This window comes from Nicotiana tabacum, chromosome 16 (genome assembly GCF_000715075.1).
Source record: "Nicotiana tabacum cultivar K326 chromosome 16, ASM71507v2, whole genome shotgun sequence".
Lineage (NCBI taxonomy): Eukaryota > Viridiplantae > Streptophyta > Magnoliopsida > Solanales > Solanaceae > Nicotiana > Nicotiana tabacum.
In genome coordinates, this window is record NC_134095.1 from 48566515 (window position 1) to 48590928 (window position 24414).

Sequence of the window (24414 nt, forward strand, 5' to 3'; positions counted from 1 at the left end):
AGCCCCGATGACCAGGTTGACTCAAAAGGGTGCCCAGTTCAGGTGGTCGGACAAGTGTGAGGTGAGCTTTCAGAAGCTCAAGACAGCTTTGACTACGGCGTCGGTGTTGGTTTTTCCTACAGGTTCAGGGCCATATACAGTTTATTGTAAAGCATATTGGACTTGGTGCGATATTGATGCAGGATTGCAATGTCATTGCTTATGCTTTGCGATAGTTAAAGATTCATGAGAAGAATTATCCAGTTCATGATTTGGAGTTAGCAGCCATTGTTCATGCGTTGAAGATTTGGAGGCATGATCTGTATGGCGTGTCATGTGAGTTGTTCACGAATCACAAGAGTCTACAGTATTTGTTCAAGCAGAAGGAGTTAAATTTGAGGTAGAGAATGTGGTTGGAGATATTGAAAGACTATGATATCACCATCTTATATCATCCGGGAAAGGCCAATGTGGTGGCTGATGCTTTGAGTAGAAAGTCAACCAGTATGGGCAGTCTTCCATATATTCTGGTCGGTGAGAGACTGCTTGCTTTGGATGTTTAGACTTTGGCCAACCAATTCGTGAGGTTGGATGTTTCTGAGCCCAGTCGTGTGTTAGCTTGCACAGCCGCTCGTTCTTCATTATTTGAGCGTATCTGAGATCGGCAGTATGATGATCCGCATTTGCTTGTCCTTAGAGACACGGTGTGGCACGGTAGTGCCAAGCAGGTTACATTGGGAGATGATGGAGTTTTGGGGATGCAGGGTCGAGTCTGTGTGCCTAATGTGGATGGACTTCGAGAGTTGAATTTAGAGGAAGGCCATAGTTTCCGGTACTCGATTCATCCGGGCGTCGCTAAGATGTATCAGGATTTGTGACAGCATTATTAGCGGAGAAGGATGAAGAAGGATATTGTTGCATGTGTGGCTCGGTGTTTGAATTGTCAGCAGGTAAAGCACGAGCATCAGAGACCTGGTGGTTTGTTCCAGAAGATTGAGATTCCTGTGGAAGTGGGAGCGTATCACTATGGACTTGGTAATTGGACTCCCACGGACTCAGAGGAAGTTCGGTGCATTGTGGGTTATTGTTGATAGGCTGACCAAGTCAGCACATTTCATTCATGTGCCAATTTCTTATTCTTTTGAGAGGTTAGCTAAGATCTATATCCGGGAGATTGTTCATCTTCATGGTGTGCCCGTGTCTATCATTTCGGATCGAGGTACGTAGTTTACCTCACGTTTCTGAAGGGCAGTTCAGTGTGAGTTGGGCACACGGGTCGAGTTGAGCACAATATTTCATAAGCGTACTATTCAGATTTTGGAGGATATGTTCCGAGCTTGTGTCATTGACTTTGGAGGCTCGTGGGATCAGTTTTTGCCTTTAGCGTAGTTTACCTACAACAACAGCTACTAGTCGAGCATCCAGATGGCTCCTTATGAGGCTTTATATGGTAGGTGGTATCGGTCGCTGGTTAGATGGTTTGAGCTGGAAGAGGCTCGGTTGTTGGGTACAGATCTAGTACAGGATGCCTTGGACAAGGTTAAGATCATTCAGGATAGGTTTCGTACAACTCAGTCCAGGCAAAAGAGTTGTGCCGATCGTAAGGTTCGTGATGTGGCATTCATGGTCAGCGAGCGCGTGTTGCTTCGGGTGTCGCCTATTAAGGGCGTGATGAGATTTGGAAAGAAGGGCAAGCTAAGCCCTAGATTTATTGGTCCTTTTGAGATTCTTGATCGAGTGGGAGAGGTGGCTTATAGACTTGCGTTGCCGCCGAGTTTATCAGTTATGCATTTAGTGTTTCATGTGTCCATGCTTAGGAAGTATCACAGCGATCCATCCCATGTGTTAGACTTCAGCACCGTCCAGTTGGACAAGGACTTGTCTTATGAGGAGGAGTCGGTAGCTATCCTAGACCGGCAGGTTTGTCAGTTGAGATCGAAGAGTTTTCCTTCTGTTCGTATTCAATGGAGAGGTCAGCCTGTTGAGGCAGCAACCTGGGAGTCCGAATCCAATATGCGGAGCCGATATCCCCATCTTTTCTCCGACTCAGGTGCTTTTCTTATGTCCGTTCGAGGACGAACGGTTATTTTAGAGGTGGAGAATTTACTCGTTTTGAAAGTAAATTCTGTGATCCGAGACCTTAAAACCCTTTTTTGTCTCACCTCGATTTGCGTGCGCAATCCAGCCGCATTTTTTTGGAGAGCTTTTATGTGAAAACTAAGTGAAATAAGAAAATTGGCTTTTAAAATTAATTAAAGTTGGTAAACAGACCCGGACCCGTGATCCAACGGTCTCGTAGGGACCGCAGTAAAATTTGGGATTTGGGCATATGCCCGAAATCGAATTCTGAGGTCCCAAGCCCGAGAAATAAATTTTTGAAAAAAATTATTTAATTGAAATTATAAGAGTTTTGGAATGAAAAAAGGTTTGAAATTGATGGTATCGGGCCCATATTTTAGTTTCGGAGCTCGGTACACGTTTTATATAATAATTAAGTTGAATCTGTGAAGTTTGGTAAGAATCGAAGTTCGTTTAGTATAAATCGGACCTTTATTTGAGAAATTGGAAATTTTGATGTTCTTGAGTGATTTCATGAATTTGAGGTTTAATTCATAGTTATTGATGTTATTTTGATGATTTGATCACACGAGCAAGTCCATATGATGTTTTTAGAATTGCGTGCATATTTGGTTTGGAGCCTCGAGGATTCGGGTGAGTTTTAGATAGGCCACGAAGTGAAATTGGCCACAAACAGTTGTTCGCATTTGCGAAGAAAGCAAAGGCAAGCCTTCCTTCGCAATTCGAAGCTTTGGCTGCAATTCCAAGTTCGCATTTGCGAACATGTCATCGCAAATGCGATATCTGCGCCTGTGCAAAATCAAACTTAGACGAAAAATTCTTCATTTTTCAAACTCCCTCAAACCCTGAGCTCTCTTGGGCGATTTTCCAAAGAAAGGTTCTTCTCCAAATCGATTGTAAGTCATTTCTAACTCATATTCTTCAATCTATAACATCTTTTTATATGATTTCGATTCAAAATCAAGGGTTTTCATGGGGGAAGTTGGGTGTTTTGGGTAGAACTTAGGATTTTCGAATTTTGGCGGTTTGGACCTCGATTTGAGGTCCGATTTCAAAACAAATTATATATTTGAGTTCGTGGATAAATGGGTAATCGAGTTTTGGTTCAAACCTCGGGTTTTGACCATGTGGGCCCGGGGTCGATTTTTGACTTTTTGGAGAAATCTTTAGAAAACTTATTTTCATGCATTAAAATTGATTCATCTAGCATTTATTGATATCGTTAAGTAAATTGTGGTACAAGAAAATTGGTAGTGGAAACAAGAGTTAAAGCAGTAGTTGAGGCTTGAATTGTGTTCGTGGCATTGAGGTAAGTGTTTGGTCTAACCTTAGCTTGAGGGAGTAGGAGTTGTGTCTTATTTGCTATGTGTTAATTGTTGAGTACGACATATAGGTGTGGTGATGAGTATCTATACATCGGTGTCAAGCGTGCCCGTGAGTCTTGTTCTATGATTAATGTGACTCTGTTTCGTACTGTTCATGCTTTATATGATGATTTCTATTGTTGAACAAGGATTGTGGAAGTATTATTGGTAATTGAACATTGTACAGCGTTGGCTCAAGTTGAGAATTGAGTTGTGAAGTAATTGTGGAAAGAGAAGAGGTTTATAATATTGTCTCCCTTGCCAGGATGTTATTACTTTTGATATTATCTCCCTTGCCGGGATGTTATTACTCATGATATTGTTTTCCCTTACCGGGCCGGGATATTGTTGTTATGTTATTGTTCCCTTATCGGGATTCTATTGTGATTTTATTGATTTTACATGCCTGTATTGCTTTGTGGTTGTTGCTTGGGTAAGGAAGAGTGTAAAAGCACGAAGGGTGATGTCATGCATGATATTTGTGAGAGAGTGTTAATGCACTAAGGGTGATGTCGTGCCGATATTGTAAGGTAAAAGCATGAAGGGTGATTCTGTGTCGCACGATGTACAATGTCGTGCCATGATATGAGTGAAAATGCACAAAGGATAATTTCGTGCCATGATTATGTGAGGTAAAAGCACGAAGGGTGATGTCTTGCACTTGTCATTGATTTCCTTATTCCTGCTTACAGTTGAATTTTCGTATTCCTTTCACTTCTTTACTAAAATTTTGTTTGTACATGATATTCCTCGCAGCATGTTCCCCCTTCCCATCTTTGTCTGCTAGTTTCTGGCATTATTACTTGTTATATATGATATACTGCACTGGTTTATTTGGTAGTCTTGTCCTAGCCTCGTCACTACTTCGCTGAGGTTAGGCTAGACACTTACCAACACATGGGGTCGATTGTACTGATTCTACACTCTATACTTTGTGCAGATCCTGGTGCTGCAGCTTTTGGACTACAGTGAGGTTGCTGCCTTCAGTCCAGTGGCGGAGACCCTAGGTAGTCCTGCAGGCGTCCGCAGGCCTTGGTGTCTCCTTCTATCTTTCTATTCTGTTTATTTTATGTATTTCAGAGACAGCTTTGTATTTATCTTTCAGACCACTGTTTGTAGTATTCGTAGATAGTCCGTGATATTGTGACACCAAATTCTGGGTAGAGTTGTATGTTGGATTCTGCACTAGTATATGGTTAAACTATTAGCTTTCGTCTTCCGCATTTTCTGTTTATTATAATATTTTCGTAGTTGATCATCTATTATATTGAACTACTAAAAAGGCTAAGTAAAAAGGTTAATGAATTTATAATACTCAGCTTGCATAGCTTTCATGAGTAGGCGCCATCACGACTCTCGAGGATGTGAAATCCGGGTCGTGACAAGGAGGAAACTTCTCCTTAGGATACCTCTCATCTGCAAACCCTAGTAAGCTTAACTGAAATTAGAGAACTACCTGGAGTATCACTGGGTTGAAGAAACAAAGGATGATGTTGGTCAATTATCAGAGCTACAGTTGCATCAACTGGAGTCGATCCACTATCTTCAGTGTTAATCGCCATAGTTTTCTTCTCTTGCCAATGAAATCAAGCTCAAGCAAATGCTCCAAAAAATATTGATTTCTCAAAATCGAACAAACCCTAGCTTTTGGGAGTTGAAATAATCAGACAGCTTAGATGAGTAAATCAGCTGAGAATTGAGAAAGAAGAATCTAAAATAGGAGTCGTCAAGCGCAGATCATTAACGCTCGCTCTAATACCATGATGATATCTAGATTCAAAGCTATTAAAAATTGAGAAATAAGCAGAAGAAGAGCAAACCTAACCGGCTAATGGAAAGGCATTGAACATTTTATACTAACAGCTTAACTAACTAATTAACCTCTAACTACTCAGCTAACTTAACTTATACAACTGTGTATAGTTGTCAATCTATCTAATCATTCAACAGGATTGTTTTTGTTGTTGTTGTAGATTTGAAAGTTGTGACTGTAACATAAAATAGAATTATTAGTAAAGCGGGGTATGTTTCCAAATAGGGCAAAAGTCATACGAATTTAAATGCATGTAGGGGTTGTAACTCGTACGTGGTGTTAGAAAAATTAGCACCATTAATGCCACATTCCACGACACTATCCTAAAGTCATTTTCATGTGGCACTAAATAGTAGAATTATTTCTTCTCCTACCCCAGGATAATAATGGTGTTTCCTATTGATTATAAGTTTGCTCAACTGTCATTTGTCAAACTCGTTAGGAATTATCTACTTTAGACTCTTCCAAAACAGCTTTTTAATTTCTTGAATGAATATATCTGAATCGTAAAAAACTGAGTCCAATCATTCACACTGACAAATTGTAAAAGCTTAGTCAAACTTGAAAAACCCAACTTACACCAATACATCTATATTCCATTGTGTAATGTGTAATCGACGTGTATACTGATAAGACCAACCAAATTTTGCGAATGAGATTAGAATCGTAACTAGGGTTGAACAAAGCAAATCGATAAATTGCACCAACTCGATAATCTGAATCAAATCGGGAAAAAGAACCCGACTATAGTTTGGTTTGATGTTGAAAAAAAAATCCGACCATAATTGATTTGGTTTAGTTTTAATTAAAGAAAGTCAAACTGAAACCAAACCAACCCGACATTATATATATAGAAATTTTAAATATATTTAATATATAATATACTTATTGTGATGTAATTTATAAATATTTCTTAAACTTTTTCATAATTTTATCTTTTAAGGCATTATTTCAAGGTTGGAATTAGAACTTTTCAATGTTCCAATAAGTTTTATAGCCATTAATATCAGTAACTTAAATAATGCTAATAAAAGTCCAAACCAAAGTCAAATCAATACTAATGCTAACAAAAGATATTCAATTCAATACTACGAACAACAATGTATTGAATATTTTTTGTTTTACGATAATGTAGATAAAAATGCATAACATTTCTTTATTTTTCTTTAGCATTTAGTCATGTAGTTAATACTCTTATTATTCTACTTGTTTTAGCATGACTTAGTACTTTTAGATTATATTTATTTTTATTATGGCTTTCTAATTAGCAATATTTGTATTGCATAATTTTATTGTCTTTATTGTTGAATATTTTAGAATAATGCCATGACGCATCTCATATTTTACATTATTTTCTTGAAAAAAAAACTTATATAGTTGTTTTTTACTAGGATTAAAAAAATATTTTGAGTATAAGTTATATGTTTTGAGCTACGGAGATTTTACCTGGAAAAAAACCAAAAAATTCGAAAATTCGAGAAAAAACGAGATTGAAAAACCCGAGTTTTATTGGTTTGATTTGGTCTTAGATTTAATAACCCAATACAATTGGCTTGATTTGATAATTATAAAATCCGAACCAAGTGTACACCCCTAATCGTAACCTAATCATCTTCACTCCACTCTGCATTAATTAGGAGCAAATTATCCACCCCTACCATGCACTAAGTAAGAGCAACCTTCTAGTTCTACCAAAGGTCATTCATTCTTTTCTTTCAAACTTTTCGAAAAACAAAAACTCCTAACCCGACAACCCTAGAAATATGCAACATACTTACAAATGGAAGGGGGACGCGAACACTGTTGAGGGAAAACAGCAAGATATTACTAAAAAGTTAACAAAGGAGTTCAAATGTTGCTCAACACTTGGACACAAAGCCATCCACATGCAGCAGTTGTTGATTATTGTCCCAGCTTATCCTCACGATTCCAAGAACAGAAAGGATATTTACTGATCGAGCCCCTTTACGTAAACAAAAATTTCTCAAAACCCCAAGAGGCAACTCATGAAATTGTCTTTCTGGATATACTGTTTTGCGTTTTGCGTGCGTATATTTTTTTGTTTCTTTGACCGAAAACACTTTTATACAAATGCAGCCACAATGGAGAACGGGGAATAAATGAAAGAAACCAAAAGCATCCATGTTTCGGAATCCTTGATCCTTATAGTCTTTGGTTAAAAGAGCTCCCTCGCTACGTCAAAGATTATACCGAAATAAACGAACACGCGAAAACAAGCTCAAAACTAAGCAAAGATAGCCACTTAACACAAATCAACCAGAAAACAGAAAGGTCCTTGCATTTCCATTAAAGCTGCAATAACCACAGTGTGGTCAATATTTAGGCCAAATATCAAGTAGACAAAAGGCTGCGCAAGTTAGACCAAGTTAATAATGATTAATGAGCATGATTACAATAGACAATAGTTTTCTCTAGAAAGTGAAACAGAATAATCTAGGTATCAGTTTGTTTTATTTTGGTACGATGGCTAGGCTTTTGAGCTGCCTCTGTAGTCTTTGGCAGAAAGAAGCAGCACTTAATTTGACAAGCGTAAGGTCCAAAATTCTGTATATGCAACATTTCACATCATATTTCAGTTCAACGGAACCGGCACCAGAACCATCCAAATCAATGATCTTCCCAGTCCTCCCACCTCGTGTAACTTGTGTACGAGGTGCATTCCTATAAGAAAAAAAACTACTTAGCTAGTTGGGAATGATAGATTCAAATTCCTGCCACTTACATCGATTAGATCTATAAAAGATCCTCGTCGTGAATTCTAGCAACTCAAATCACAACTTTATGTTCCTACGCTGTCCTGCCCATGTATCATGGAGGAAATCATCACAATGAATACCAACGAATAAAATGATACCAAAATGACCTAGAAAGAGTAATAGATCTGAGGAAAGACCAAAACCAATGAAATTAATTGACTAGAATACATGATCTGTGAGAGAAGGATCTGATTGAAGAAATGAGAATTTACATATAAGCACATAATTACATATGTTATATCAGATAAGGTAACCACACAACGAATGAAAGTAGAAGAGAACTCATAGCGCAATGCCAGTATGAAACAGCATGGAGTGATGCTGCAGATGGTTTGCCGGCAATGGCAGGTGCAACTGCATGTCCACCAGGGCTTCTTTGTTGCTCATTTGTTGGCAATGGATTTGAGGCTAAACCACTCGGAGGAGGTGTTGGTGGTACTTTTGCACTCCCTCCTATGTCTTGACCTGAGATTCAAAAGATGGATTTGTGAAGAAGAGATGGTGCAGGGATAGGGGGAGAGAGAACCTACTTCAATTGAGTTATTGCATGATACAAATACTTCTCAGAAGTGACTTTTATTTTTATTTTTTATTCAAGACTCACTTGTAGGAAAACCATTCTAGACCAAGAGGCAACTAATAACCATTATTATGCTAATTACTGCTACTTCACTATGATTTTTATGATTATTGTGGTTAATATGCCAACCAATAACTCAGTATACCAGTAAATAGAAGGTATATATTTAGTGAAAATCTAATAGGTGCCAAACTTCACAAAAGTTCAAGTAAGATTAGCCTGCCGATACAAGTTGAAATGCGTAAAAGGTGTTCCACCATAAATTTGCTCAAAGAGCAAAAACAAGTGCCATCTTCAGGATAATATACATAAACTATACCATGTGTTCAATCTTAAAGCCTAAACAGAATCATCAAGGAAATCCAATCAAATCTAATTATCTCGCATATATCCCAAAACTCTTCTTTCATCTACGTTCTTTTTTTTTTCTTTTGATAAGACTCTTTCATCTACCTTCCTTTTTTTCTTTTCTTTTTTTGGTGGGGGTTTTTGGGGTGTGTGGGTGGGTGGGGGGGTCAGTAAACTCTTCCATCCTTTCCTTTTCAATACAGCAAAAAAAAAACAAAATTACTTTAAAAAATTAGTCTAAATATGCAAAATGAGCTTACACTTGGTGTGAGACCAACCCAACTTCATGTTTTCCCAATCAAACACCATTCGATATCCCTCCATAAGGTTTTCTGCACAGCATAACTCAAATGTAATTGCATAGTTCATCCAAACCTTAAACATTTATGAATGTGCATCTTAAAACGAGTTTAAAATCATATAATCCACTTACGTCCAATGATACCAATCATTCCCTCAATAGGTAGGATACCTACACAATAAAAGTTATCGCCCTGCACAAAATACCTTCTATGAGAAACCATCACTATCAAAACTACAGAACAAAGTACACATGAGAGGGAACAATGAACTTGCAAATCCAGTTTCCGAGGAAATCGGTCACACAATGGGAAACCTATTGAGAAACCACACTTGTTTTATCGTAAAGGAATTGGAAATATCTTGTTTAAGCACGCAAAGGCAGCAGGGTAACATGTATGTTCATAGCAGTAAAACTAAAACCAATGTAAACTAAGTACAGGGGCATTTAGCCATCATTTCATCTTTGCACGTAGAGAGCATTCGCTCCTGAACATAGAAGTTTGCAGAACATACAACTGCAATAACTAGTGAATGGAAACTATTACAGAACCAAAATGACCTTGTAGCCAGTAGCCACTATGACAACACTAATAGAAATCTTTAGAACTAATTTCAAAAGGAGATATGATGAGGACTAAAAGCAGAGTGGCTACAGAAAAACTTCTTTGAGGGATTGGAGTTCTATAGGAAATCTATTGCAATTTTATATAGCTAATTTACACAGTTCCAGCAGAAATTTTCTTAAATATTGGGCTGTCATGGTTCCTATCTGTTCACCATCACTAACCACTCATAACAAAACTGCGGATCCTTTCTTGCAGTGACTCGTTCTCCTTAAGTTTTATGCTTCAAGCATCTCTACCAAAAGTTATATGCTTCAGAGAGTATGCATGCATGAGCCACATCTTCCACCCCTCAAAGAGAGAGAGAGAGAGAAGAAGAAGAAGAAGAAGAAGAAGAAGAAGAAGATCGATTTGCAGGCCGATGGCAAAGCAAAGAAAATCCAATACTGACCTGATCACTGGAGATGGTAAACACGGGGTTCTGAATTACAAAGCTCTGGTTAGCAGCTAACACAAGTTTCATGCTAGGAATGTTTGGTAAACCTCGTGAACTGCATAAAAAGAGAAGGATATAACCTACAAGTAGATAAAACTAAAACCAGCATCTTCCGGAAAGCAGACTTTACCTAGCCTTATAGCAGTAAGGAAAATCTTCTGTAGCTAACCTTGTAGCATTTATTTGCTCTTCAAACTAGAAGAAAAGAAACAGGAAATAACTCAGGTACAACAAAAAACTGATTGCGTGTTCTAAAACTAAGCAGAATAGTAACTTGTGAAACCAAGAGGAAACATGGAACAAGGGCAAGAAAAAAATGACACTTGTACCTCAGTTACTACTTTTGGAAAGATTTCGGAAGGGAGATAAGTGAAGGAAGACCCACTATCAACTAAGGCTTGAAATCCGCTTTGCTTTAGACAGGTACCCCCAAAACAATAACGTTGGACTTCAACAATATAGGTATTGCTGGTACAAATTACAATTAGGAACATAAGATAATTGCGCAAAAGAAGTTGTTTGGCTATCAAGCTAAACATAGCACAAAAGGATAGAGGAGATACATACTAATTCCCATCCAAAGATACAAATGAACTTAGTCTTTGATTTTCAGGCCCTTGATCACCAAAGAAAATTGTGCCAGAATTAGTCTTGTCAAAACACAATGAGAATGAATGTGGAAGAAATCCAGACTTCGCCAGCAAACTTGGAACAGAAATTTCTCCTGGCCCTAATCCCATCACCCCATCTGGAGCAGCTCCATTCAAATAACTGCCACTTTGTTTGCTACCACACCTGCAATTAGATAATAGGAAAAAGAAAAGCATATTCATCAACCAACCGGTAAATACTGTAACTTGACAGCTAGCAGCTTGACCACTAATCAAATAGCCAAAATTTAACAGTTAGCTCAGAAAATTTCAAGGTTCAAGGGCCAAATCTTCTCTGTGGAGAATCCCTTGCTACACTTCGCTAAGGCACCTACAAACTCACTCGTAAGGAACTCATAAAATAGGTCTCTCAACGTCACAAATCTGTTAAGCTGGTGTTACTTGTAAGAATACAGAACTGGGAAAATAAAAATTGAATAAGCATACCCAATAACGATAGAAGCTAGCACAGAACCTTGATGTTCATGACCACCAACTGAAGTCAAATGCAATTTGTCCTCAAAAAGAAAACCCGAACTTGATGTATTTTCAGAATAATAGTTAACAGTGTAAGGGCATCGTTCCTTTGGACTCTGGCAGTTAGGACCCAGTTCACATAATCGATGGCTGCAAGATAGATGCTTGCTAGTGTTTGATCGTGCTGGGCTATACTCGTTCAGATCTTTATCCTGCACAATAGATGCCCCAAATACAAGGGAGCACCTGCCAATCAATCATTGGAGAATTAACTGCTAAAACTGTTCCCAAGAGAGATACACTATCACTTCTAAATGCTTCATTGATAAGGCGTTAATTAATTCAACTGTACTAGGAATTCAAGACAAAGTTCATAAGGAAAAAGACATGATAGAAGACGAAATATTCAAGAAGAAATATTCATTTCACAAAGAAGAAAAAGGGAGAAGCCACAAAGGGAACTTAAACTTTGAACCATTCACCCCAGGAAAAAAAGTACAACAAAATGATAATAAAAAATTGCGTATGTTACTTCAACAAAATGTTCCAGTGCATTCCTCAGATTGAGTTTCAAAAGATACCCAAGAATTTTTATTTTTTTTCTATAAGGAGTACATACCCAAGAAAAAGTGAAAATGACACTTCTACTTGTTCAGCACGAGATAAACCAGCCAAAGAAATACATGCCCGGATCGGTATAAGATTGTGAAATACAGGAAATAAATTACTACACCTCGAATCATCCTTATCTTAAAGTAAAACTGTTTTACTTAAACAGAAAAAGTTTTTCAGTGGAACAATAGAAGCTGTGAAATACAACAAAATCCAAAATTATTAGTAAATCTTTACTGGTTGGCATATCTTTAAAAGAAAACATATTTCTTTCAGAATGAAAAAGTTGAGGTTTCAAAGATAATATATCAGGATATAGCAGTAACTTAGAAGTTACTGGAACAGCTTGGACCTTGAGGTTGCACAAAGCATCAAGTGCATGAGTAATTTTAACTTGGACAGAAAAATTGCAGGGCGTCAAATAATGTTGTAAGATGGTTATACGTTTATAAATCTTTCTTTAGAGTAACTACATCAAATTAAATTGAGGACATTATAATATTTAGTGGTCCCACTATAAGTGAAGATGACTTTCGTGGAATTGCATTGATAGTACTTTCAGAACTACAACTTATATTTTGAAATAAAAGAAAGGTCAAATATTACCAGTAAGGATAAACAGTCAAACGCAGAATTTAGTTGTGGCACCCTACCAACATTGAGTAGTAGCTTGAAGACAACGGAGCACATTGTACACAATCACAAGGGACCCAGAGCAGATCGCTTCCAGCATCCAAAGCGACAAGAAATGATGCATTTGGCGTCCCTATATCAATCCACGCATAATGCAGCCTGAATGATAGTAATCCAGAACAATCAAGAGACTTAATTAGATCACTACAAAAAGTTTCATGCTATATACAGTACTTCCACTTTTCTTCTTGTTTCCCTTTTTCCTTTGCCTGATATTATTACTTATATTTGAATTGTCAAGGTTTCTGTGTTTTCGGTTAAGCATATATGCTATATTATACAAAACTTACCGATTTATTTTCCACGTAGCTTTTTCTTATTCCATCATATAGGGGCTGTGAATTTTTAAGACTCCTGAAATAAGAGCCAACTACAACAATGAAAGGGAAAGGAAATCTCTTAAGATTTCTAAGGCCGAATGACTATAAGGCTTGACACTTATGAAAAAGACTGAGGCTTGAAGAAAAAACAGATGACCAATTTGTGTCATTTCAATACTACAACCATAGGCAATCAAGAAGAGTATTCATTCAAGGTGGCAGCAACACCAGGATATAAAACCTTCCAAAAGGACCACAACTAATTGCACCGTTGGAAAAAACATTCCATGGTTTGCGTTCAGCTATGAGGTCACTTTGATCCGATATCGTGAATTGCATTCGAATTGTGCTCTTAAGCACTAAAATGCAGTGTTAAAAAAAGCGGGTGCTTCCTCGCTTTAAGCGAGAAGCGAAGCGGAGCGGGAGGGGTATCGCTACCAGTGTTAAAAGCGGCTCAGGTATGCATAAGCGGCCGCTTCTCTCTAAAAAGCGAGAAGCGGTGAAGCGCCCAGAAGCGATCGAAGCGGACGATTTTTCAATTAAAAGACCCAAAGTCTTTTTTCAATTAAAAGACCCAAATCGTTGTTTCTGTTTTAGCACTTCTTCGACTTCCTTAGTAGCAAACTAGGGTTCTTCAAACCAGCGATTTGTTCAAGCAAACTAGGGTTCTTTTTCTTCTTCTTCAAGACTTCAGTAGTACAACAACAACTTAGTTTCAACATGTATGTTTTCCAGATTTATTTTCATTCTTCTTCTTCTTCTTCTTCTTTTACTTTTTCTTTCTAAAAGTCCAAAAAGTGCCGAAATGCTGGCGAATTTTTTTCAGAAAAATTCTGCCCAGTTTCTGCCCAATTATTTATTTTAATTTCTTTTTTTAAAAATTTCGCTTCACTTAAAAAAAGCGGGCGCTTCGCTTCTCGCTTCTCGTTTTCGTGAAATGGGGGTTGTCGTTTTTCCTCGCTTCACGCTATTTTTAACACTGCTAAAATGACTCCTCGAGACTATAAGTAACTCTTATAAAGCAAAAGGTTAAAACAGAAATTAATCAGAACTTTACACTCTTCACAGATTAAGAGTAAAAAATCTCCAATTTAACCTGCTAAAAAGTAAACACTAAAACAAAAACAAAATAAAACAAAAACTGAACTTGATTTCAGTATACGTATAAATCATAACGCAAAACAATTGACTCCGTAGATGCAACAGGAAATATCCAAAAAAAAAAAAAAAGAACACTCAAAATCCGTTACAACATTGCGCATTTTAAGCTTCATTATTTTAAAAGTGCATTTTAAGCTTCAATTTTAACAAATCTCGTAAACTGATAGTATTAAACAGAGATACTTTCTGCAATAGTTTATATTTTCAGTAGTAATAGTAGTACTAACCAACTCAAGTCGTTGCCGTAGAAATGAGTTTTGCTTCCTTCAGAAGGAAACAAGAGTTGTTTCTGCGAGCCAAGCTTTAATCTCTGGCGCTTCAAATCATTGCTAAGAAGCAACCTCATGCGCTCCACACTTTCGCGCTTCGGACACGTCACGCTCTTCCCTTTAGATGCCCAAAACGACATCGCTTCGTCGGAGTAGCCGTGAATCAACCTCGACGAGAAGGTTCCGCCGGCGGAGAGCTCAACGGAGAGCATCAACGCCGCCGTCAGTACAAAAGCGGTGAAACGAATCTCCATTTGAAGGAAATTGGAAGAAGCAAAACCCTAGAGATTGTAGTAGTAGGTTATAAAGTAGAGTGAAGAGAATCCGAGGCTTTTTCTTTCTATTTTCTAAAGCATATACAGTTGGAAACTGAGAGCCATAGCTGAGGCCTGAGAGTTAACTGGGACTATTGGAGTGTTCACTGTTCATTATTCATCGAGGAAAAAAACTTATATCGCTACTCCAGATTTTACTTTTCTTTGTTTATTCTTTTCTTTTCTGACAAGCTCCATCTTTAATATATCAGTGTTTAAAAAGCTTCTGTTACGGTTCTGTCTGACTACTTTTTAATTAATAATACCTCCATTTCAATTTAAATGGGATAGTTTGACGAATTTAAAAAAAAACTTTTATTAAAGTTTTTCATTAAAAATAAAATGGGTATAATAAAGAGTTTAAAATTTAATTATTTTTAAATTTAAAAATATATCATTTATTTTGAAACGTACTAAAAAGAAAACTAGCTCATCAAAATTGAAACAGAGAGAGTAATTTACTTCTAAAATTGTCCAATTTTCTGTAGAGTAATGAATTAGACTAGAGGGTATTTGGATTGGATTTTACACTAGTCAAATTAGTTTTTAAGTTTCTTTTAGTATTTGGCAAAGTTAAATAGTGCTTAATAAGTTAAAAACTTGCTTAAAACAAGTCAAAAAGCAAAAAGTTGGGCCCAAAGGCTTTGAAGCAAAAAGTTATTTACGAATATTTGAATAATTTTGTTGATCGAGAAAATATATTTAAAATAAGTTAATAATAATGGCACAAAGAGATGAGATACTTATAAGTTTGTAGATAGAAAAGGTATGACTTTTTTTTTATTTAAAAGACTGCATTCTATTAATTAACAATGAAATACAGGGAGCATTTGCAAAGACGCAATTATACAAAAAATTGGAACATTACTACTATTGTTGTTAGTAGGTGGATGATGAGCGTCATGTTGAGCGACTGCTCTATTACAAAAAAAGTGTTTGTGTGTTGTTACTACCAGAAGCTACATCAAAAGAGTTACAAAAAGCTACTTGTGATTCTCTTATTGTAGGATTTGTTGTAGGAATATGCCTAAGTCTGCAGCATCCCCGTTTGCCTTCAAGAAGGTCTTCCAGTAGAAATTTTGGTGGGGTTGGCAAAAAGGTGATATTGCTGCCCATCAGTTCCATTTCAGAATGTGCTAGTTTGTCAGCTACTGTGTTCAGTCCCTAATAAGTGTGGACTATGGCCGTATTACTCAATGTCTCGATCAGGGATCTACAATCATTAAGCAAGTGTGAATGCATTATGTATGTACTATTAAGCATGGTAATTACCTCTTTCACGTCCGTGTGGATTTGCAATGGTGTGAGGTCGGGGTGTGCATTCGATATCGTTTCGATTTTGATCCTTATCGATAATTACTTATCGATTATCGATTTATACATATGTTTATCGTTATCGTTTCAATAAGGTTTCGATTTTTTCGATTTCGATTTATCGATTTTTGGGGCTTATCGATTCGGTTATCGATTACACCAATAAGAAACCTATAACAAACTCAAATTTCATTCGCCACCCTTCTTCTATTTATACCTTTCAAAAACTCTCTCTCCCAATTAGAACAACTCTTTCAAATTCCAAATACCCTGTACATTATCAATAATTAGAAGAAATCAATAATTAATGGAAACGCTAATGGAGGAAGAAGAGTACAACTGGAGAGAAGTGAAGCTTCCGTCGCTCATACCAGTGGTGTCGCCGCATGAATTGAAGAGAGAAACAGGATAGGGCCACCGTGGACGGGACATAGTCATCGCTATTGATCACGGTCCTAACAGCAAGCACGCTTTTGATTGGGCTGTCACTCATATTTGCCGTTTCGTCGATACCATTCATCTTGTCCACACTGTCTCCAGTTAATTTTCTTTCCTTTTTCTTTTTCTTTTTCTTATTGGAACCAAAATAATGGGTAGAGGAAATAATAGGGTTATGGACTTAGGGTAAAGGAAAAGGTATTATAGAATAAGGGTATATTTGTTTTTTTAGTATATCTTATCGGTTTATCGATAAACCGATAACCGAAGAGGACAAAATCAAAATCGATAACTCGATAAGAAAGATTTTGAAATCGAAATCGATAAACCGATAACAAATAATCGATTCGAATGCACACCCCTAGCGTGAGGTTGTGAGTTGTTGCTAGTTGTAATCCTCGAAGCAGCACCATGAGTTCTATATTAGTGACATTTGTTGTGGGATGGTTTCCCGCATATCCCATCACCCAATCCTCATTTGTATCTCTGAATATCTCCCCCTCCCCTCCCTCCCCCCAACCCAGTATTAGTAGTTGACGCTTTGACTGTCCCGTCCGTGTTAATTTGAAATAACCTATTGGTGGAGGTTCCCACTTGATATACACTGGTAACAATTTTTTTGTGTGTGGAGCTATTGGTTAGGTAAAAATATTGGTTGCAAGTTGATTTATAGAATTAACGTCGGGTGTACATTTGGAATTTTCGAAGATGTTCTTATTTCTAATGTTCCACAACTGCCATAAAGTGAAGGGGAGTAGTATTTGATGAGATATGGAACTGTGAGTGGTAAAACTATGTGATTGAATAAGTTTTCTAAGACATGTATAGCTAGGAAGTGTTCCCTGCTTAATATTTTGTATGAAACTCATTAATCTCATAGCATGCCAACAGTGTCTTGCATTAGTGCAATTGAATAGAATGTGACTAATTGTTTCTTCATGCACTTGACAGAGCACACATAGGTTGGAAGAGAGGATTCCAAGTCTATGTAAGTAGGAGTTAGTTGAAAGACGGTTATGGCTTATTAACCAAAGAAATAATTTAATTTTTGGTGGTAAATGTAGACGCCAGATCCAGCCGTGAATGTTTGGAAGGAAATTGGAATGTGTGAGTGCTTTGTAGCATGAATTAATTGTGAATTGGCTCATTGGTGTATGCCCCCAAATTATGCTATCTGAACGAGGGGAATTAAAATGCATATAAGCACTAGTGATTTTATCCCTAGTGGCTGGTTCGTAGCTCAAAAGAGATGGTTGAGGATTGACCATTAATAATAGAGAGTGCCTCTTTGATTTTAATTGGTCTTCATTATGTTGTAGAGGTTCCTCAATTAGTGCGCGAATATTCATGTTTGGGGCTAACCAATTGTCAGTCCAAAATTTTACGAGGGTGTCTTGTGTGATAAGCCAAACTAGCCCTTTTTGACGCACCTGTCATCCAGTAGTAATGTGCTTCCATAATGTTGAAGTTCTTGCCAATGGGCTTTTATTAGTGGTTATATATTTAGATATAAGGATCGAAGACCAAAGGGTTTGAGGGTTATGGAATAATTTCCACGTTGTACTTGCAAGTAAGGCATTATTTGTTTCCTTAAGTTTTTGGATTCCTAGCCCCCCGTGTTCTTTTGAGTTAGTTACATAGTCCCATTTTAATAAATGGAGTTTTTTTAGCTATTGTACCCCAAAGAAATTTCTTTTGAAAGGATTATAACCGAGTGATTACATAATTGGGGAGAGCTACAAATTGAATTATATGATTGGGGATGGAATTAAGAGTTGCTTTTATAAGAGTGGTACGCCATGCTAGTGAAGGATGGTTTGTTTTCCATTCTGCTTGTCTGTTTTTGAAAGTGTCAATAATAAATTGAAATCCTACTTTGTGGGTTTCGCATTAAAGATTGGGAATCCTAAATATTTTTCAAAAGATTTACCTTCCACCATATTAAAGGATGTGAGGACAAATATTTTATCGGCGGGTTTTACATCTTTTGAGAAGAAAATTTTTTATTTCTCAAAATTATTTTTTTGGCTTGAAATTTGAGTAAATTGGTCAAGTTGGTCAAAAATAGTATTGTGATGACCCGGTCGGTCGTCTTAAGAATTTACGCCCTGATCCCCTATTAACTACTTTTTCCGTATTTATTTATGCTATTTTGATTTATCGAGATGTTCGGTTTTGAGTTTCGGAGAGTTTTGGGACACTTAGTCCCTAAAATGAGAGCTTAAGTGTTGGAAATTTGACCCTAGTCGGAGCAGTATGAAGAGAGTCTCGAAATGGAAATCTAATGGTTCCGTTAGCTCCGTTGGATGATTTCGGGCTTAGGGGCGTGTTCGGATTGTGTTTTGGAGGTCCATAGCTAATTTAGGCTTGAAATGCCGAAAGGTCGAATTTTGAAGTTTTCGGTTCGATAGTGAGATTTTGATCCGAGGGTCGGAATGGAATTCTAGAAGTTGGAGTAGCTCAGTAGCATTGCATGTGATGTGTGTGCAAAATTTCAGGTCATTCGGGCGGGGTTTGATAGACTTTTTGATCGGAAATGTATTTCTAAAGTTTTGGAGTTCTTAGGCTTGAATCCGTGGTTGATTCATCGTTTTGATGTTATTTTAGGTGTTTTAAGGATTGGTATAAATTTGGACAGTGGTATTAGACTTGTTGGTGCTTTTGGTTGAGGTCTCGGGAGCCTCGGGATGATTTCGGATGGTTGACGGAAGGATTTTGGAGTTGAGAGTTGCAGCTTCAGCTGCTGGTTTATTGTCATAACCGTACCTGCGAGTGTGTGACCGCAGGTGCGGCACTGCAGAAGCGACTAAGTGGTCGCAGAAGCGAAAATGAGGAAGGGGGCCAGGAACCGCACCTGCGCGACCGTAGATGCGGATTTTGGGTCGCAGGTGCGAGATGGAGTTTCTAAGTAAGAACCGCAGAAGTGGTTCCCCGACCGTAGAAGCGGTGTCGCAGATGCGATTGTTGGACCGCAGATGCGGGATTTCTAGGAAGAAAATAGGAAATTTTGAGAGTTTAGTTTCAAAAGTTGGAAATTCGATTTGGAGCTCGGGAAAGGGCAATTTTGAGACGAAATTGAAGAGGAGATCATTGGGTAACAATTCCATCAATCTATAGTTCGTTTCATCATTTAATTTCGGATTGGAAATGAAAATTGGGGAAAAGTTGGAAGAAAGTTTTTAGACCTAGAATTCGACTTTTGATTGGGAATTTGACCTTAGATTTGGATAATTTTGGTATGCATGAACTCGTGAGAATGTGAGGATTCTGAAAATGTAAAATTTACCCGATTTCGAGATGTGGGTCCGAGGGGCGTTTTGGTCATTGTACCTAATTTCGCGTGTTAGCTTAGAATTTCTTGTAGAATTAGTTACTTGAAGTGTTATTTACATTATGCAATTAAATTGAATAGATTTGGGCCATTTAGAGTCGAGTACTCGTGGCAAGAACATGGTCTAGGGTTGATTATTGAGCTGGTTCGAGGTAAGTGGCTTGCCTAACCTTGTGTGGGGGACCTTCCCCTTAAGATTTGGTATATTTGGTAATTGAGATGCCTTGTACGTGAGGTGACGAGTGCGTACTTGTGCTAATTATTGGAAATCCGGTTTTTCATTAAGTAATTACTAGTATATTTCCTTTCCTATTTTTATTACTTGCAATATTAAGCCTGCTGTTAGCTTAGAAAAGAAGTCTAAGTGATTAAATTGATGTATTGGCTCAAAATGTCTTACCTGAATTCTGTGCAACATGCTAGGCTAGAATTACTTGTTTGCCTTAATATGAAATTTGACATTTCTGAATATTTTTCCTGTTTTTGCTGTGTATTTACATTGGGACTACGGATGTGGGATTCCGGTAGCTCCCCCCTTGTCTGTTTACATCTGGGACTACGGATGTGGGATTCCGGTAGATCCCCCTGCACAATTATATGGAACTACGGGAATGCACCTGGTAGATTCCTCAGTACTGGGTATTTATATTTGGGACTATGGAACGGGATTCTGGTAGATCCCCATGCATTATGATTTGGACTACGGGACGGTATCCTGGGAGACCTATTGGATATGTATAATTGGGACTACAGGACGGTATCCAGGGAGGTCCTCGATTGTTACTTTTGGTACTGAGTCATATTTCTTTCTGTGTACTTTGCCTTTGTAATAGTTGTTGATGTCCTTTATATCCTGTGTTACTTTTACTGCTGTACTTATTTATATTGTTCTGTTCTACACTATCGAACTTTATATTTTATTTAACCTCAGTAGGGCCCTGACCTTCCTCGTCACTACCCGACCGAGATTAGGCTTGGCACTTACTGAGTACCGCTGTGGTGTACTCATGTCCTTTGTGTGCATGTTTTTCATGTGCAGATCCAGGTACTTCGACCCAGTCCTATCACCCTTGAGGTGAGGCGACTGCTCCAGAGACTTTGAGGTATATCTGCTGCATCCGCAGACCAAGGAGTCCCTTTCTAGATTAGCCCTTTTGTATTTATTTTCTTTGTTAGAAATTCTGGAGTTAGACACTGTTATATATTCAAAGGCTTGTGGTTTCATGAGATTCCAGGTTTTGGGAAAGTGTATTTGTTTTTGAGAAGTTGTATTGTATATGCCGAGCGACATTTTAAATATTGCTTTCATTCGATTATTTTGGCTTTTAAATATTTCTTCCGCAAGTTTTGTTTTTTTCCGCAATTGTTAAGTTACCGACTAGAGACTAGGTGTCGTCACGACAGTTTACGGAGGGCGAGCTGGGGTCGTGACAAGTATGAAAACTAGTAGTAGTAATTTTAGAGGCTAATATAATATCGTCTGCAAAGAAGAAGTGTGATATAAGAGAGGACTTGGGGTTTAGAGATATTGGCTTCCAGTGAATATAATCCACAGCCATGTTAATGTTGCGTGAAAGCATCTCCACGAACATTATAAAGAGATAGGGGGAGAGGGGGTCTCCTTGCTTAATACCCCTGGTGGGGGTGAAGTAATGGGTAGGTGTGCCATTTATAAGTATCAATGTTGTTGGTGTGGCTAAACACGACATGATGAGAGTGATTAATTGCGTAGGGAAGTTAAAATAGGTGAGATTTTGATGGATAAAAGTCCATTGCAATCTATCAAAAGTTTTTCCAAGATCAATTTTTAAAAGCATGTTAGAGTATTTTGATTTAGAGTTACAGAAGTGGTGAAACAATTCTTGCACTATTATTACATTGTCTGCTGCTCTACGATTTTTCTGGAAAGCAGACTAAGTTGGGTGAATAATGTTATTGGGTAAAGGTTTAATATGATTAACTATAATTTTTGTAATGACCTTTTATAGGGTATTACATAAACTAATCGGTCTAAAATGGGCAGTTGTGGATGGACTTTTAATCTTAGGGGTTAAGCAAATATATATTTTATTTAATGTTTGAGGAATGTGTCCATTCTGAAAAATGTCTTTTCAATTACGGAGTATTTAATTTGAGGCCAGTATTTTTGGGAGAATAGGGGGTGGAATCCATCTGGGCCTAGAGATTTTAATACTTGGAAGGAATAAATTACCTCTATGATTTCTTTGCCAGTTACTGGTGTTACTAGATGTAGCTTTCTCCTGGGGAATGGTATTAAAAGTAGGTATTAGGTGCTTATATTTAGACATAGTATGAGACGTAGTGTATAGTGAAGCAATTCTTGCACTATGATTGCATTATCTGCAACTCTACAATTTTTCTGGAAAGCAGATTGAGTTGGGTGAATAATGTTATCGAGTAAGGGTTTAATACGATTAACTATAATTTTTGTAATGATCTTCTATAGGGTATTACATAAACTAATCAGTCTAAAATGGGCAGTTGTGGATGACTTTTAATCTTAGGGATTAAGCAAATATATGTTTTATTTAATGTTTGAGGAATGTGTCCACTCTGAAAAATGTCTTTGCAAAATTGGAGTACGGAGTGTTTAATTCGAGGCTAGTATTTTTAGAATAATAGGGGGTGAAATCTGTCTGGGTCTAGCGATTTTAATGCTTGGAAGGAGTAAATGCCTCTATGATTTTTTTGTCAGTTACTGGTGTTACTAGAGAGGTAGCTTTTTCCTGGGGAATAGTACTAAAAGTAGATATTGGGTGCTTATATTTAGACATAGTATGAGACGTAGTGTATAATTCTCGGTAATAGTCCACTATTAGATTTTTTAGTTCTTCACAATCTGTAATCCAGTTATCCTTATGATCTTTTAGAGCGATTATGTGATTGCATCGCCGTCTTTTTAAAGTACATAAATGGAAGAATCTAGTATTTGCGTCTTCATCAGCATCGAAAGAGCTGATTTTCTATTCATTTTGTTTAAATTTTATTCACAAATAGTTTTATATTGTTTCGTTTATGTTATTTTATGCTTGCATCCGAGGAGCATTATGTAAGATGATTAGATGATCAATTTAGCTTTGAAATATTTCATGTTGTTTTTAAAGGACATGAAGTTTATATCTAACAATTTTGAAAGTTTTATAGTATATTATTAGAGTTATTTAGTTTTCTCAATAAACAAATATATGCATGTTATCCCACCAAACAAGTCAAAATTACGTTGCAATGATAAGTATTTATTATTTTCACATAATGTTGTACACTTTTTAAGTAAAAAGGAGTATAAACTTTTATCCCATTTTGTATTTGTTACAAAAGGAAAAATGTTTCTAACTCAAATTGATGACCTCACCGTTAAGCATATTCGTTTTCGTTCTTCAATTGGCTGAATGTTAGTACTATTATTTTCTTAATCGGGTGTCTTTTACGTTTTCCTTTTACTTGCTCTTAAACTAATGTGGCTTTGGTCGCGTGTCATGCGGAGAGCGCATTACGCGTTATTAAAAGCATATTCCAAAACACATTATCCTAATCAATTGGTTTTATGCTTTGGGGTTTTCCTAATTGACCGTTAAGCCAATGCCGCCAGCCGCATAGGTTTTTTCTTTTTTCTTTTTATTTTTCCTTATAATTACCATGACAGCAAAAATACAAAATGAACAGCAGTAAACACATGGCTATCAGAATTCGAACTGATAGAATTATATGATTGGGTTTTCTTTGCAACTTTTATAAATAGATAAAAAAATTAGTAATAAATGTAAAATATTATTATTAATTTTATACATGTATTGGTCAAAATCTGACCGTCATGACCGAGTTGACCGACGCCTTGCCTAATTAACCGGGCAGTGAAAGTTAATAGAGCCCACTCCATTTCTCCTCTCTGACATCCGACGAGTCGGTAAGAGTGACGCCTAAAATCATGACCAAGACACATTGGTGGCAAGAGGACGTCGAGTCAAGCAAAGGGTAAAGGTGTCTTGCTTATATATAGCCAAGGAAAGCTTTCAACAGGGGGACTGCTCCTCTGATCTCTCTCTAAAAAATGAAAAACTCTCTTTGTATATTCTGGAGACAAAAGAAATGGCCTCTAGAAAAATATGTAAACCTACTTCCTCATCGATTGATGGGAGATACAACATTGAATCTTAATAAGATCATTCATATTTCTTTCCTCCCATGTGTGATCCTTACTGTTAGTTTTTCGATCTGGAATTAATTATGTTTGACTAAGATTTACCCCTTCATCTTTGATTGATTTGTCCAAAAAGGTTTTAATATCTTTTGAGTCAAACAATCTGGCGCCATCGGTGGGGATTTCTTAGTGAAATTTCCTAGTTTCTCCTATATCAAAGCCAAGAAACACAATCACCCACCAAAAGAAGCACGAAGGGAGAATCCAACCCACGCGAGACACGGGAGCAGCGCAATAAAGGAAGGAGAGCCAAGTAGGATTACCAATCTTAGAAATCCTCGCCACATCAACCGTCGATATACCAAACAAGGCAA

General features: G+C 37.3%; 1 protein-coding gene across 2 annotated transcripts; it reads right to left on the minus strand.

Moving 5' to 3' along the window:
- Nucleotides 1-8134: 8134 nt before the first annotated feature.
- LOC107819956 (aspartic proteinase-like protein 1) lies at nucleotides 8135-14973 on the minus strand. 2 transcript variants are annotated; one of them, XM_016646155.2, is made up of 10 exons: nucleotides 14443-14973; nucleotides 12695-12833; nucleotides 11400-11641; nucleotides 10870-11097; nucleotides 10632-10770; nucleotides 10433-10497; nucleotides 10258-10357; nucleotides 9374-9434; nucleotides 9201-9272; nucleotides 8135-8477 (listed from the first exon to the last, which is right to left on the minus strand). In XM_016646155.2, exons 1-10 carry the CDS (start codon nucleotides 14736-14738, stop codon nucleotides 8248-8250), a joined length of 1572 nt encoding a protein of 523 aa, XP_016501641.1. In that variant the 5' UTR covers nucleotides 14739-14973; the 3' UTR covers nucleotides 8135-8247. The 2 variants fall into 2 exon arrangements, with proteins under 2 accessions (XP_016501641.1, XP_016501642.1); XM_016646156.2 differs by having other exon boundaries at nucleotides 11400-11675; nucleotides 14443-14969.
- Nucleotides 14974-24414: the final 9441 nt, after the last annotated feature.